Here is a 13,870-nt window from a genome sequence, read left to right on the forward strand (position 1 = left end):
CCTGTTTTCTTAGATAGAGAAACTGAGGCCCAAGAGGAGAAGCGACTTGCCCAAGGTCACACACCCAGTAGGAGGCAGAGCTAGGATTTGAACTCAGGTCTGAAGGACTCCAACTGTGCTTCTCTTTCCACTGCTCTGCATCTATTGATAATGATGATGATGATCATGTTCCTCTGACTGTCCCTCCATCGAGGCTAAGGCTAAAGTTTTCAGGAGTGTTTATCTTCCTTGGCCTTGTGGTTATTCCGACGCACCCAGACCAGTTCTACATGGGCCAAGGAGATGTCTGTCCGCTGAGAAGTGCCCTCCGAGTCCTCCGGAGTGGGAAGGAAGTGTCAAACCAAACAGCCTCAGGACAGAGCCCCCACCCCCAGACATTTTGACTCCACCCCACCTTTCGACTTCTTTCTCCTCTTCCATTTGCTTCCCCATCCCCCTTTCATCCCCCTTCACAGTCTCCCCTGTATCCATTGTCAACCCCCCTACATGCCCAGGATGGTAATGATGGAGCCTGGTGGGTGGAGGAGCTGGGGGACTGCAGTTGAGGGGCCCCGTTTCTACCTTAATATGGGGGTACTATTGAGAAAGTCCTCTGACTTCTCTACCGGGGAAGGAGTCCTCACTGCCCTGAGTAATTACTAATCCCCTCCCTGGTGAGTGGAGTCACTGAAGGATTGGGGTGGAGACAGTAAGAAAGTGGAGGCAGGAGCAGATGACAAAGAACAAACACCTGGAGAGGTGGACTGAAGTGAGCGGTGGACTCAATTTGAGAATGGAGACCTCCTCCCAGCATTTACCTCTGAGTTCTTTCAAGAATGTTTCATCACCTCCATTTCTATTTTTTTTAAAGATTTTTATTTATTCATGAGGCACACACACAGAGAGGCAGAGACATAGGCAGAGGGAGAAGCAGGCTCTTCACAAGGAGCCCGATGCGGGACTCGATCCAGGATCCCCGGATCAGGACCTGAGCCAAAGGCAAATGCTCAACCGCGGAGCCACCAAGGCGTCCCTCGTCACCTCCATTTCTTGGAGGGGGCAACCAAGCAGCAGAGGAGATAGGATTCCGGTCCAAGGCATTTTTCCCCCCAAGATGCCAGGTTCTGAGGATGAACAGATGGGGGAAGATGTGGTCCTCTCCCTGGTCCTGATGCTTGAAGGCTGTGTGACTTTAGGCTGCTCACTCTACCTCTCTGGGCCCTGTTTCTTCACCTGCAAAAGGAGCAGAATGATTACAACCCACCCATCACGGGTGTTTCCAAGTTTAGATCGCCAGTTCAGCGTTTCTTTCCTTGTATTCCAGAAGGGGCAGGGAAAGAGTAGGGCCTGCTGACTCCAGAGTTCAGAGTTGGAAAACCCTGGACCCAAGTGCCCCCTTTATTATTTTCTGGCTGAGCTTGCAGCCTCTGTGCAAAATGAGGCTATTCTGACTCCCTTCCAAGGTGATGATTGAAGGTGTCACGAATGTCAGGGGTTGAGGTGATATTCTGAGAAGATACTCAGGGCAGGAGGGGATCGGGGTCCTGGGGTGTGAGGAGGAGATGGGGAAAATGAGGAAGATGGGGGAGTACCCCTCCCCCTACCCCCCCTCCGCCTCCTGCTCCCTTTTATTATCTCTGCCCCTTCTCTTTGTAGGCAACTGGAATTATTTTGGCTGGGGTGAGCAGCAGAGTAAGTACTCAGTTTGATGTTCTGGGAGGCCGTGGGGAAGTGGGTGCCTTGGCAACCCTGAGGCCCCCATCCCGCCACCGGGGAAGCAGGGAATCTATGGTGTGCACACCAGGGCCTGACGACTGGCAAGGCCCCTCCCGTGCCCGCCTGTCCCCTGACCATTAACGTCTGTCCTGGGGGTCCTGCTTTGTTTTGTGGGGAGTGGGCACTATTACTGGGGTGGGAGGGATTCAGCTGGGAGGAGTGGGCATTTAGACCAGAGACCTGCCTGTCTCCAGCTGGGCGCTGTGACCCCTTCCCCCACTCCCACCCGCGTTCCCCATGTATAATGTCATCTCCTCTCCTGTGACTCCTTCCTCTTTTTGTCTCCCTGTCTTCCTCTTCCACCTGGAAATGAGCCCCAGTGTCACTCAGAGGATGGTAGATAGGGAGTGAGAGGGTATCAGAAGGAGCAGCAGGCACATAGCATTCCAGAGACCTCAGCTCCCAAACCACCCCCACCCCATCTTCCTCCAATTTAACCCCAGAGGAAGGAGTCAAGACACCTCCTACCCCACAACTGGAGGCTCATTTACCTCCCTGAGGAATCGCTCCCTTTTCTCCATGTCCTGCTCTTCCCAGAGAAATCCAGTCTTCTAGCCTGAGCATGAATCTTCCTCCTTCCCTCTACCCCACCAGCTGGGAGCTCCTCCACCCGGTGCCCCCCCCCCCATATCCTGATGGACAACCTCCACTATGCCCTCCCTCCAGGACCAGGGAAACTGTTCACAAATACTTTGATCCAAAACAATTTGTCAAAAACCAATTTAGCCAAAATAGGCATTTGGCAAACAAGAGGGCTTGGTAACAAACAATTTGCCACCAACAAATAGTACAGTTAAAAACGAAGACAATTTTGGCTGAAACCAGTTTGGCGAAAGCTGATAAATTGGATCAGAAAGAACAAAGACAATTGGGTCAAAACAAGAGTGGTTGAAAATACCTATTGGGAAGCAGGCAATTTGGCAAAAAGCTATTTGGTAAAAAAGCAGAGTCTGGGTAGAAGCAGAAAGAATCCAATAGGAAGCAATTTGCTCCCAAAACAAGACAGCTTGTCAGAAAAAAATTAATAATACACCCACAGCCTCATGCAATTTGGTTGGAAATGTCTTGGCCCGGTCAACAACAGTTTGGTAGGAAGAATGCCCATTTGCCTAAAGACTATACACCCAGGTAATTGGATAGAAAACCAGTTGGTCAAGGGAGCAATTTGGTGACACTGACAAATTGTCCAGACTTCCAGGGGGTACTGTCTGGGTTTCAGATCCCCCACTCCAGGCTCTTATGGCCTCACAGTTCCACCCCAATGCCTGCGGATCTGAACCATGGAGATTCACATCTGCTTCTGCCTAAAATGCCAGCATTGATGATGGCACAGAGCGCATCAATCAGATGCTGGCCACGTATGACAGGGACAGGATAAAAAGCTTGTAGGTCACAGTGGTCCAAGTCAGATGAGAAACCAGGAAGCCAGAATCACCTTGGTAAGGCCAGCTTTGCTAGCTGAAAATGAATGTAAGGTTTCTCAGAATGCTAAATAAATAAATAAATAAATAAATAAATAAATAAATAAATTTGATGTGGTAAACATTAAAAAAAAAAAAAGGACCTGCTTGTCAAATATATAGAAACAGACACGACTAGCTGGAAAAAACTTAGAAGGTTAAAATAATAAGGCAATAAAAGCACACAAACATCTGGGAAATGAGCCAAAAAAACTTAACAGGCGTAAAAAGGGGCAAGCAACCTTCTTGGTATTTAATATCACCAGTAAATTGATGCCATTGCTGAGAGTACCATAGACCACCTAGTCAGAGGTTTAATTTAATTTTTTTTGCAGCCCATTTATTTTCAAGTATTGCTTTCTATTTTTTTTAAAGAGAGAGCATGCACACGCACACGTGCCCAGGGTGGTGGTGGGGGGTTGGTGCAAGGAGGAGCAGAGGGAAAGAATTTCAAGCAGACTCCCCACTGAGCCAGACACAGGGTTTGACCTCACAACCCTAAGATCATGACCTGATCCAAAATCAAGAGTGGGGTATTTCATGACTGAGCCACCCATGTGCCCCTCAAATGTCACTTTCTAAATAAATGGAGTCTCTCCCGTCCCACTACAATCTAACATCCTTCCACACTGTTCTTTTCTTATCAAGGAAAATAAACCAAACTAAAATGTCCCTTAATTCTCATAAAACACTTGAAGTTCAGCAATTCCACCCTTTTCCATTTTAGTGATAGATTCTGAGTGTGTGGCGGTCTTGCTAACTAAGAATGCAATCCTTTTTGAGGACTATAGTATCTGTCAGAGCCCCTTCTTTCTTCCCACACGTGAGTTCAGACCTAAGATCCACACCCTTGGATATCAGGAAATCTCTGAGAGTTAAAGGAAATTTATACTCCACCTTGTCCTCCTGACTTCCCTCTAAACTTTTCCCTGAGTGTGTGACTCCTGCTATGGGAAGCTCACCGTCTGATGGAAAAACTCCTCTTGTTTTCAGAGAGCTTGGACTTTAGCAAAGTCCGTGCTCACATTTGAGCTGAAGGACACCCTCCAATTTGTCCTTATCCTTCTCACATTGTAGGACCTACTTTGGACCCAAAACTCTGAGTCCAGTCTGACTGGCAGAGTTTTCCCCTCCCTTATCCTAAAGCTTCTACTTCTATTAACAGGACCCAAGGTCTTTTATTCATTCTGGCCAAGATTCCCCTGCTTGGGTTAGCAGCCACTGAAGATTTCCCTAGTCTGAGGAGTCTGAGAGATTGGGATTGGCTTTCATTGTGTGTTCTCTCTCCCTCCCCTCCTCACTCTCTCCCCTCCCCTCCTCTCTCTTCTAGATGATGACCCTGACAGTGCAGTGGACGATCGTGACAGTGACTATCGCAGTGAGACAAGCAACAGCATCCCGCCACCCTATTACACTACATCCCAGCCCAATGCCTCAGTCCACCAGTACTCTGTCCGCCCGCCACCCCTGGGTTCCCGGGAATCCTACAGTGACTCCATGCACAGTTATGAGGAGTTCTCCGAGCCACGGGCCCTCAGGTAAACACCGCGGAGAAGGGGATCGATGCGTGTGCATGTGCGTGTATCTGGCTCTGGGCCCCAGAGTGGAGAGAGGGGTAGAGGACCCAGGGAAGCTGGAGGTGGAGGTAAGTGGGTTTAGGAAAGCAGCATTCATACTTTCTGGTGGGTAATAGAGCCCTTTCTTTCTTTCTTTTTTAAAGATTTTATTTATTTATTTATGAGAGACACAGAGAGAGAGGCAGAGACACAGGCAGAGGGAAAAACAGGCTCTCTGAGGGGAGCCTGATACGGGACTCGATCCCCGGACCACAGGATCACGACCTGAGCCAAAGGCAGACGCTCAACCATTGAGCCACCCCGGTGCCCTAATAGAGCCCTTTCTTTACTCTTGATCTTGTAAGAAAATCTCATACGCTTGGTAAAAGATGATCCGTTTTGGCTGAAGAAAGAGGGCTAAGTCAGAAGGCCCCTGAGAGCTGCCCCTGAAAATGGGGGTGCCTTGGCGCTCCCTTTAAGGGCACTGTGTGCTCTCTGACTGGGCAGGGGAGGGGTGGGTGGAGGAAGAGACGAACATTCGTGGAGGGTGGTGAAGCATAGTGATGTTGGAAGGACGCCCAGCAAGCAGCCAGCTGGTGGTCCTGGCATGGTCCTGCCCAGCCCTCCCTAATGGCCTGACTCTGGGTTTCTGAATGGGAGCCATGGGCACGGTGACTTGGAGCTGCCCCTGTTCAGTCTAGACATCATCACTAGTCCCTTGAAAGTAGGCTGTCCCTAGATCTGTTCAGTAGGTGAGTCCCCTGGTGCTCATGGACCATGGCACCTCTCAGTGCAGGTGCTGGTCCTCAAGCCTGAGAGGCTGACTCTTGTGCGGGCCCTCCTCGCTGACCTGATCACCCCAGCCCTGGTTTCCAAACAGAATGATGACGAACATGATATTAAGCAGTTTGAATATTTGTAAATATTCCACTTAGGGTGGTGTCTGAAAGTGCTACACAGTGACCGTTAGGTACACAGCACAAATAATGGCGTTTGGAGCTAACCATGTGCCCAGTGCTGGACCAACGCACCTTCCCTTTGTCATCTCACTTAATTCTCTGAGTGGGAATACTATTAGTCCTATTTGGCAGATGGAGAATCAAGGCACAGAGAGGTTAAGTCCTTTGTTTGAGGTCACAACAGCTGATAAGTCATAAGGACCAGTGTTTATTTTTTTTAATATTTTATTTATTTATTCATGAGACGCACAGAGAGAGGCAGAGACATAGGCAGAAGGAGAAGCCTCTTCTGTGGGGAGCCCGATGTGGGACTGGATTCCAGACCCCAGGATCACACCCTGAGCCGAAAGCAGATGTTCAACCACTGAGCCACCCAGGTGTCCCAGGACTAGTGTTTAGGGTGAACCAACTGGGTACCAAGTAGTGGCCTGGTGTGGTTTTTGGCTGTGGATCTTTTTCCAAAATATTTGTTCCCCAAAGAATACATTTCCTTCACTAAAGCATCACTCGCATTCATTCGCATACTCGAGCTGGCTTTGACATAAGCGATTATGGGAACAAAGTTTCAACATGTTGGAAATAGCTAAGAGTAAGATATCAAATATTAATAAACTATTAACTTTTTAGAAGAAGGAAAAGTCTTGTTTTGGAGAAAAAGCGCTGGAGAATGACCCTAGCAGCAGACCCAGAGAAAGTGCCAGGAAGTGATTGGTTGGAGGAGTCTGTCTACTGTGGGCATTCCTAGGAGGGAATGGGGGGGCAAGGTTGGGGAAAGAGGAGTCCCCTCCTCTCATGCTGTGGTCAAGCCACACAGGGATGAGGGGAGACATTTCAGAAGGAGAAGATGCAGAGGCAGAAATAGCCTGCGTTCCCCTGAGAGTGACTCAAGCTGCACTTCCCGGGCATCCTGGCTGTGCTGCCTGGTGCTGGGTGTTCTGAGAGGCTGGGGACACAGGGCCAGACACAAATATCCCAACCCACAGGTCAGGCTTGGCTGGAAGGAGGGACAGGAATGGACACTATAACAGTGGGCAAGGGTAGGGAGGGCTTCCTGGAGGAAGGCGCCTGGGAGATGGTCCTTGAAGGATAAATGAGAAGTCCGATGAAGGGAATTTCAGGCAGAGGAAACCGCTCAGTCACAGACTGGAGAGATTCGAGGTGCCAGATCATGCAGAAGGCCCTTGGGTGGCTAACTCAGGGGCATGGGAGCCAGGGGAAGCATCCGAGTGGGGTGAGAGCTGTGTTGGGACTCAGTATGTCAGAGCCAGACTGCGAGGATGAACCCAAAGCCACACCTGAGGCAATTTCTGTGGTGCCTAGGGTTGCAGGTGGACCTCAGGGGTATTCATCAGCAGAGAGAGCTTGGAGTCCTTTCCAGCAAGGAAATACCTGCTGATCCCCCACCTGTCTCCTGCCATCTACAAGGATGGGCACTAAAAAGCAATCAACTAAACTCATAAATTACTAAACAATGGCTAGAGGGAGAAACCCCCTTTTGATTCCACAGCATCCCTGGAACTGGGAAAGAGGTCCCAGTCACTGAGAGTGGAGTAAGTATTTAAGACAAGGAATGATGCCTGTTGAGTGACTGAATGAATGATTAGATTAGAGGGATGCATGGTGGCCCATGTGTCACGCTGCCCACACTCAGGCAGAGATAGATGTTTCTTCTAGTCATGTCCAGCACGATCCAGGGGGCATATTAGGATCTGACTTGGCCAGAGGGTGGGGGAAACTCTCTCAAAGAAGTGACATTTTGATGGGCACCAAAGGATTTTGCCAGATAAAACAGGTGAGGAGAGGGGTTCCTGGCAGAGAGCACAGCCAGGGCAAAGGCCCAGAGGGGGGCACGAGTGTAGGGTTTTGGAGGAACAGTGAGAAAGCCGATGTGGCTGGAGCAGAGGGGAGGGCAGGCAGCACGGAGAGAGATGAGGTTGGGAGGCTGGAGGGTTTGGGCCACACTGGGTGTGGGGCACGGCACAGATTTTATTCCCAGGGCTCTAAGGAGCTACAGTGGGGTTTGGGGCAGGGAGGTATGCGATTGCGCTTGTGATTCCAAGAAGCTCCTCTGTGGTTCCATGGGAAGCAGGTCCTGTTGGGGGCAGGAGTGGACGTTGGGGCTGCATCTGGTGGAAGTGGCAGAGCCTGGACTAGGGTGGGGCCCAAGGCGCCAGGCAGTAGCTGCATTTTGCAAATGTTTTTGAGGTGGAGCCGAGGAGCTAGACTGCAGGGTGGGCTGTGAGTGGAGGTGGAGGCAAGGAGTGGAGGCAGGGAGGCATGGGTCCCTGGTGAATGGAGGAGGCTTGGTGGTAGGAGGACTGGGTTGAGGTTTGGGGACATCAGGAGCCAGGCGAGGCATGTTGAATTTTCAGGAGCACGAAGCCTCCAAAGACTGGAGGTGAGGGTGCTGAGTGGGGTCCCCAGCATGTGAGAGGAGCATTTGCAGCCTCCACAGTGCGTGGACAGGATGAGGCACCGTGGGTCATCAGTGATCACTGATGTCACCCTTCCAGTTTACTGCCTGTACCTCCAGACGGGAAATGCCAGGAGTTTTTGTTTCTTTTGTTCATGGCTGTGTGTCCGTGTCCCCCCAGCCCCACCCCCCGGTGCCTAAGGCACAACCTGGTGCACAGCAGGTGCTTAACCGATGCTGAGTGGATGTCTGGGTGACGGAACCTGTGTGCCTGGGGCTGGGTCAGGCGGTGGCTCCGTGCCTCCGCTGCTGAGCCCTGGCTCGTCCCCACAGCCCCACTGGCAGTAGCCGCTATGCCTCCTCGGGAGAACTGAGCCAGGGCAGCTCGCAGCTGAGCGAGGACTTCGACCCCGACGAGCAGAGTCTGCAGGGCTCCGAGCTGGAGGACGAGCGGGACCGGGACTCGTACCACTCCTGCCACAGCTCAGTCAGCTACCACAAGGACTCGCCGCGCTGGGACCAGGACGAGGAGGAGCTGGACGAAGAACTGGACGAAGAGCTGGACGAGGATCTGGAGGACTTCCTGGAGGAGGAGGAGGAGCTGCCCGAGGATGAGGAGGAGCTGGAGGAGGAGGAAGAGGTGCCTGATGACATAGGTAGCTACACCCAGCGTGAAGAGGTGGCCGTGGCTGAGCCCAAGGACTTCAAGCGTGTCAGCCTCCCGCCGGCGGCATCTGAGAAGGAGGAGAAGGCTCCGGCTGTACCTGCTGAGGCCCACGACGTGGCCAAGGCGGCCCCTGAACCAGCGGCACCGGAGGAGGTGCCCACAGCTGAGCGGGCACCTGAGCCGGAACCCCCCAAGTCCGAGGAGAGGTAGTGAGAGGGGACCGAGGGGCTGTCGCGGGGTCAGCGGTGCTGCGATGGGGTCAGCATGGACCTGGGGAGTGGAGGGGAGTTTGCCACGGGGTCATGGGTTGGGGAGCGGAAGGGGTACTGAGGCCCATCACAGGGGAAGGGCCAGAGAGGCCACGGAGGGCCTGATGTCACTCGGAGGGCGGAAGGTCAAGGGAGGGCCGTTCCCGGAGCCTCACGACGCCCCTTGCCCCAGTTTCAGGCGACGAGAGGATGAGGAAGGCCAGGAGGGTCAGGACTCCATGTCCAGGGCCAAGGCCAACTGGCTTCGAGCCTTCAACAAAGTGCGGCTGCAGCTGCAGGAGGTGAGTGAAAGCAGCCGCCCCCGGGGTCAGGCCCATGCCCGCCCACACCCGTGCGGGGTCGGGGTGGGGGGGTGGGGGGGTGAGGTGGGGGGTAGGGGATCAGTGCTCCCACTTCTCCAACACGCCCATCATCCACCCGCTCTGGTCCTTTCCCAGGCCCCGCCCACACGACCCATGACACGCCCACGGAGGGCTTGGCCACGCCCACTCCCATGCCCCACTCTGGGCTTTCCATGGCTCCGCCCACGCCCACCTGGCCCCACCCACACCGTCCTAGTCGTCCCCCCATTCCTGGCCCAGCCTCTGTCCGATCGGACCCCTCCCTGGCCCTAGCTACACCTTGGCTTCGTCTGTTCTCACCCAAGCCTGCCTGTCCTCTTCCCCAACTAGTTGCCCCCACCAAGGCCCAGCCCAGCCTCCCCCATGCCATGCTGGAATTCTGAGTGGGAAAGAAGAGGTGAGCTGGAACCTGGAGCCAGGTCATAGTTACAGCCATTCAGAGGTCAAGTTCATGGATAGGGGTAGCAGTTAGGGGTAGGAATAGAGGTCAGAGTTAGGGCAGCAGTCCTAGATCAGAGGTCAGGGTTAAAATTGGTGTTAGGGGGAGGAATCCATGCCTGGGTCACATTGGGTGCCAGTGTCAGGGTTGGGGAAAGGTCTGCGGTCTGGTCAGAGAAGAAATTAAGTGAAAGATTAGCGTTAGGGTCAGGGTGACTGCTCAGATGGGCAGGAAGATTGAGGCCATTCATATATCTCTTCAGTTGCTCAAGCCACCCTGGGTTGGCGCCAGAACAGTGCCCTTATGCAAGGGGACCTTCCAAACTAGGGTGGGGGTGGCAATAGGAGGTTCTAAATAAACTCCCAAAGTCCTAGACCATCAAACATCAAAGCCACAGAAATTTCAAGTCAAATTTCTTACTTTTTTAAAGATTTTATTTATTAATTTGAGGGAGAGACAGAGATGGTGACAGAGATAGCGACAGAGTTAGCGACAGAGATAGTGACAGCATGAGCAGGGAAGAGAGGGAGAAGCAGGCTCTCTGCTAAGCAGGGATCCATCCCAGGATCCATCTCAGGATCCAGGGATCATGATCTGAGCCAAAGGCAGACGCTTAACCCACTGAGCCATCCAGATGCCCCAAATTTCTTATGTTTTTTCTTAATTTATGTTTTAAAACTGAATTTTAGGGGTACCTGGGTGGCTCAGTCAATTAAGTATCTGTCTTCGGCTCAGGTTATGACCCCAGGGTACTGGGATCGAGTCCTGCATCAGGCTCCCTGCTCAGTGGGGAGCCTGCTTCTCTTTCTCCCTCTGCCATTCCTCCTGCCTGTGCTCTCTGGCTCTCTCTATCTCTCTGTCAAATAAATAAAAATATCTTTTTTAAAAAACCCAGAATTATATTTTTTAACTAAATAATAGGTTCACATGATTCTAAATGCAAAGGGGAGAAAAGAAAACACAGCATAAAGTCTGTTGAATAACTTTAAGTCAGCAAATTAAGTGAAAAAAACAGCAGCTACCCTTGTAATGAAATCAGTAATATGACAATAAATAAATAAATAAACATGGGCAGCCCTCTGGGTTTCACAGAAGGGGTGTAAAGCTATTCCAAGACAGGAAAACTTCCTGGAGGAGGTGATACCCAAAATACTTCAATGATACTTCAGAAGAGAGAGCTGGACCCCTCCCACTCTTCCATCACCCTGCCACCCTTTAGTTATATAGGAGGTGGGGGAGTCAGCCCTGGGTCTACACTGAGATCCGAATGATAAATGGAAGCTGGTCAGGTGCAGTAGGTGGGAGGGCATATAAAGAGCTAGCACAGGGACACCTGGGTGGTGCAGCGGTTGAGCATCTGCCTTTGGCTCAGGGCATGATCCTGGGGTCCTGGGATCAAGTCCTGCATCGGCTCCCCACAGGGAGCCTACTTCTTCCTCTGCCTATGTCTCTGCCTCTCTCTTGAATAAATAAATAAATCTTAAAAAAAAAAAAAAAAAGCTAGCACGGTTCAGGCAAAGGCCCTGGGGTCTGAGATCAGATGAGCAGGTGAGGCTGGAAGAATGACACTATTATGAGTGTTTGAGTCAGCCCCGGAGAATCCCAGAATAGAGAGCAGGAGCTCTTGTTGGAGTTGATACCAACACATCCCCGTTCTGATAGACAAGGAGACCGAATTCTACTGAGATTGGTGATAAAGAGGTGCTCTTCTCTCCCTATTTTACAGATGGACAAACTGAGGCCCAGAGAAAGCTTAAGAACACACAATGAGGACTAGGACCCAGCCCAAAGGGGAGACAAAAGTGGGTGGGGAGCCTAGTCTGGCCTGAGGAGAGGCTGTCACACTGATCATATCTGTCTGTCCCACAGGCCCGAGGAGAAGGAGAAATGTCTAAATCGCTGTGGTTCAAAGGCGGGTGAGTAATGGAATTGTGGGGGTAGAAGAAACTTTTGAACCTAGAGCTTGAGACTGCTTTACCTCATAGCCTCTGCCCCATGAGGGCAGCAAGGGGTTCCATTTAGACAGGGGACAGACTGAGTGACAGGTCAGGTGAAATAATGTGCCTCTATCCTAAGACATTCACTATAGACAGAAGCCAAAGACAGTGACACATTGAATCCTCATAACACACCCACGGGAGGCCGGCTACTCCTATTTTACGGGTGGGGAAACTGAGTCCAAAGAGGTACATGCCTCACCCCAGCCGCTTGTATTACTCAAGACCATTCTCCCCTAGAAATAAATATAAGATAAAGGAGGAGCCTATTTCCGGCGGCAATACCTCTGTAATCCTGGAGTGCATTTTTTGCTTTGATTCCGGTTTTTAAATATCCCAGATCATCGCTGTGGTTGCTGGGTCTTTAATGAGAACCATTTGGGCTTCCATGGAGCATTTTGTCATATCTGACTTCTTAAGTTTCTAATTTTCGGGGCTTTCTTTTCCTTCAGCATCTGAGTGGTGAGGTTAGAAGATGTGAAAGATATTTTTAAATTCCACTAATGTTTTAAAATTAGCAGCAGGAGGGTGACCGCCTTCCCTTGTACGTCCTCTGCACACAGAGGCGCGGAGACACAAGCTGTGACTCCCAGATGAGCAGGTGTGCTGGGTGGGGAGCCCCGGAAGCAGGGACCGACACGGGGATACACACATGATTTATGGAAGAAGCGCCCTCAGGAGAAATGTGTGAGGGAGGCAGGGGGAGGCAGGGGGAGCAGCCAAGCACAGATGTCGTTCAGGAGTCACTGTGCCTCTGCCTGATTCTGCAGGGAGCTCTGGCACGTAAGTAGCACCCCAGGGCTTGTCCAGAGTCATTGGCTGCCAGGCACTTCTCTCACCGGCCCATGGGAAGCTTCTGGAGAGGAGCCACCCCTGAAACTTCTTTGGGATGAGAGCACCTCTCAGTAAAGTGAATTTGTACAGGCCACAGTGGCCTCCGCCGCAGGGCTCATTCAGATCCACCAGCTACGCCAACACTGCCAAGAGGCAACAGCGCACATTTCCAGCTCCCTTGTTCCCATGAGCTTTGAAGTCACTCCTTCCAGAATAGATTTTAAAATTTCATTTATTTATCTGAGAGAGAGAAGGAGAGAGCGAGCATGAGGGGTCGGGGAGAGAGACAAGCAGACTCTCCGCTGAGCAGGGAGCCCGACGTCTGGGGATCATGACCTGAGCCGAAGGCAGATGCTTAATCGACTGAGCCACCCAGGCGTCCCGTTCCAGAATAGATTTTATTTATTATTTATTTATATATATTTTAAAGATTTTGTTTATTTACTCATGAGAGACACACAGAGAGAGGTGGAGACACAGGCAGAGGGGGAAGCAGGCTCCATCCAGGGAGCCTGATGTGGGACTTGATCCTGGGGACTTCAGGATCATGCCCTGGGCCGAAGGCAGATGCTCAACCACTGAGCTACCCAGGCGTCCCTATTTATATATATTTTTAAAGCTTTATTTATTTATGAGAGACAAAGAGAGAGAGAGAGAGAGGGCAGAGAGAGAAGCAGGCTCCCCGCAGGGAGCCGGATGCGGGACTTGATCCCGGATCCTGTTATCATGCCCTGAGCCAAAGTCAGATGCTCAACCGCTGAGCCACCCAGGTGTCCCCCAGGAGATTGTAAATCTACATACCTATTTCCAATTTTGAGCAGAGGAAAAGACTTCATGAATATTTTAGTATATTATTTAGATTTGCTTTAATTCAAATTTTCATTCAACTTGGGCAACTGGGGCACCTGGGTAGCTCAGTGGTTGAGCGTGTCTGCCTTTGGCTCAGGTCGTGATCCGGGGTCCTGGGATCGAGTCACGCATTGGGCTTCTGGCAGGGAGCTACTTCTCCCTCTGTCTATGTTTCTGCTTCTCTCTCTGTGTCTCTGTGAACAAATTTTTTAACAAATTAAAAAAACAAAACGTGGGCAACTGCGTCATCTCCCGTTTCCCAGATGAGGAAGCTGGTGTCCAGTGTCTTCATCTCCTAGGGCCACTAGGACAAACTATCACAAATGAATAG

At 51.3% G+C, this 13,870-nt stretch overlaps 1 protein-coding gene across 1 annotated transcript in view; it reads left to right on the forward strand.

The window, feature by feature from the left end:
- Nucleotides 1-13,870, forward strand: part of UNC13A (unc-13 homolog A) — a 60,366-nt gene that overhangs the window by 16,110 nt on the left and 30,386 nt on the right. The window contains 5 exon segments of the mRNA XM_049097812.1: nucleotides 1,636-1,671; nucleotides 4,546-4,753; nucleotides 8,477-9,016; nucleotides 9,252-9,360; nucleotides 11,729-11,775. Coding sequence (XP_048953769.1) covers nucleotides 1,636-1,671; nucleotides 4,546-4,753; nucleotides 8,477-9,016; nucleotides 9,252-9,360; nucleotides 11,729-11,775 — 940 coding nt within the window.

Source organism: Canis lupus, chromosome 20 (assembly GCF_003254725.2).
Source record: "Canis lupus dingo isolate Sandy chromosome 20, ASM325472v2, whole genome shotgun sequence".
Classification (NCBI taxonomy): domain Eukaryota; kingdom Metazoa; phylum Chordata; class Mammalia; order Carnivora; family Canidae; genus Canis; species Canis lupus.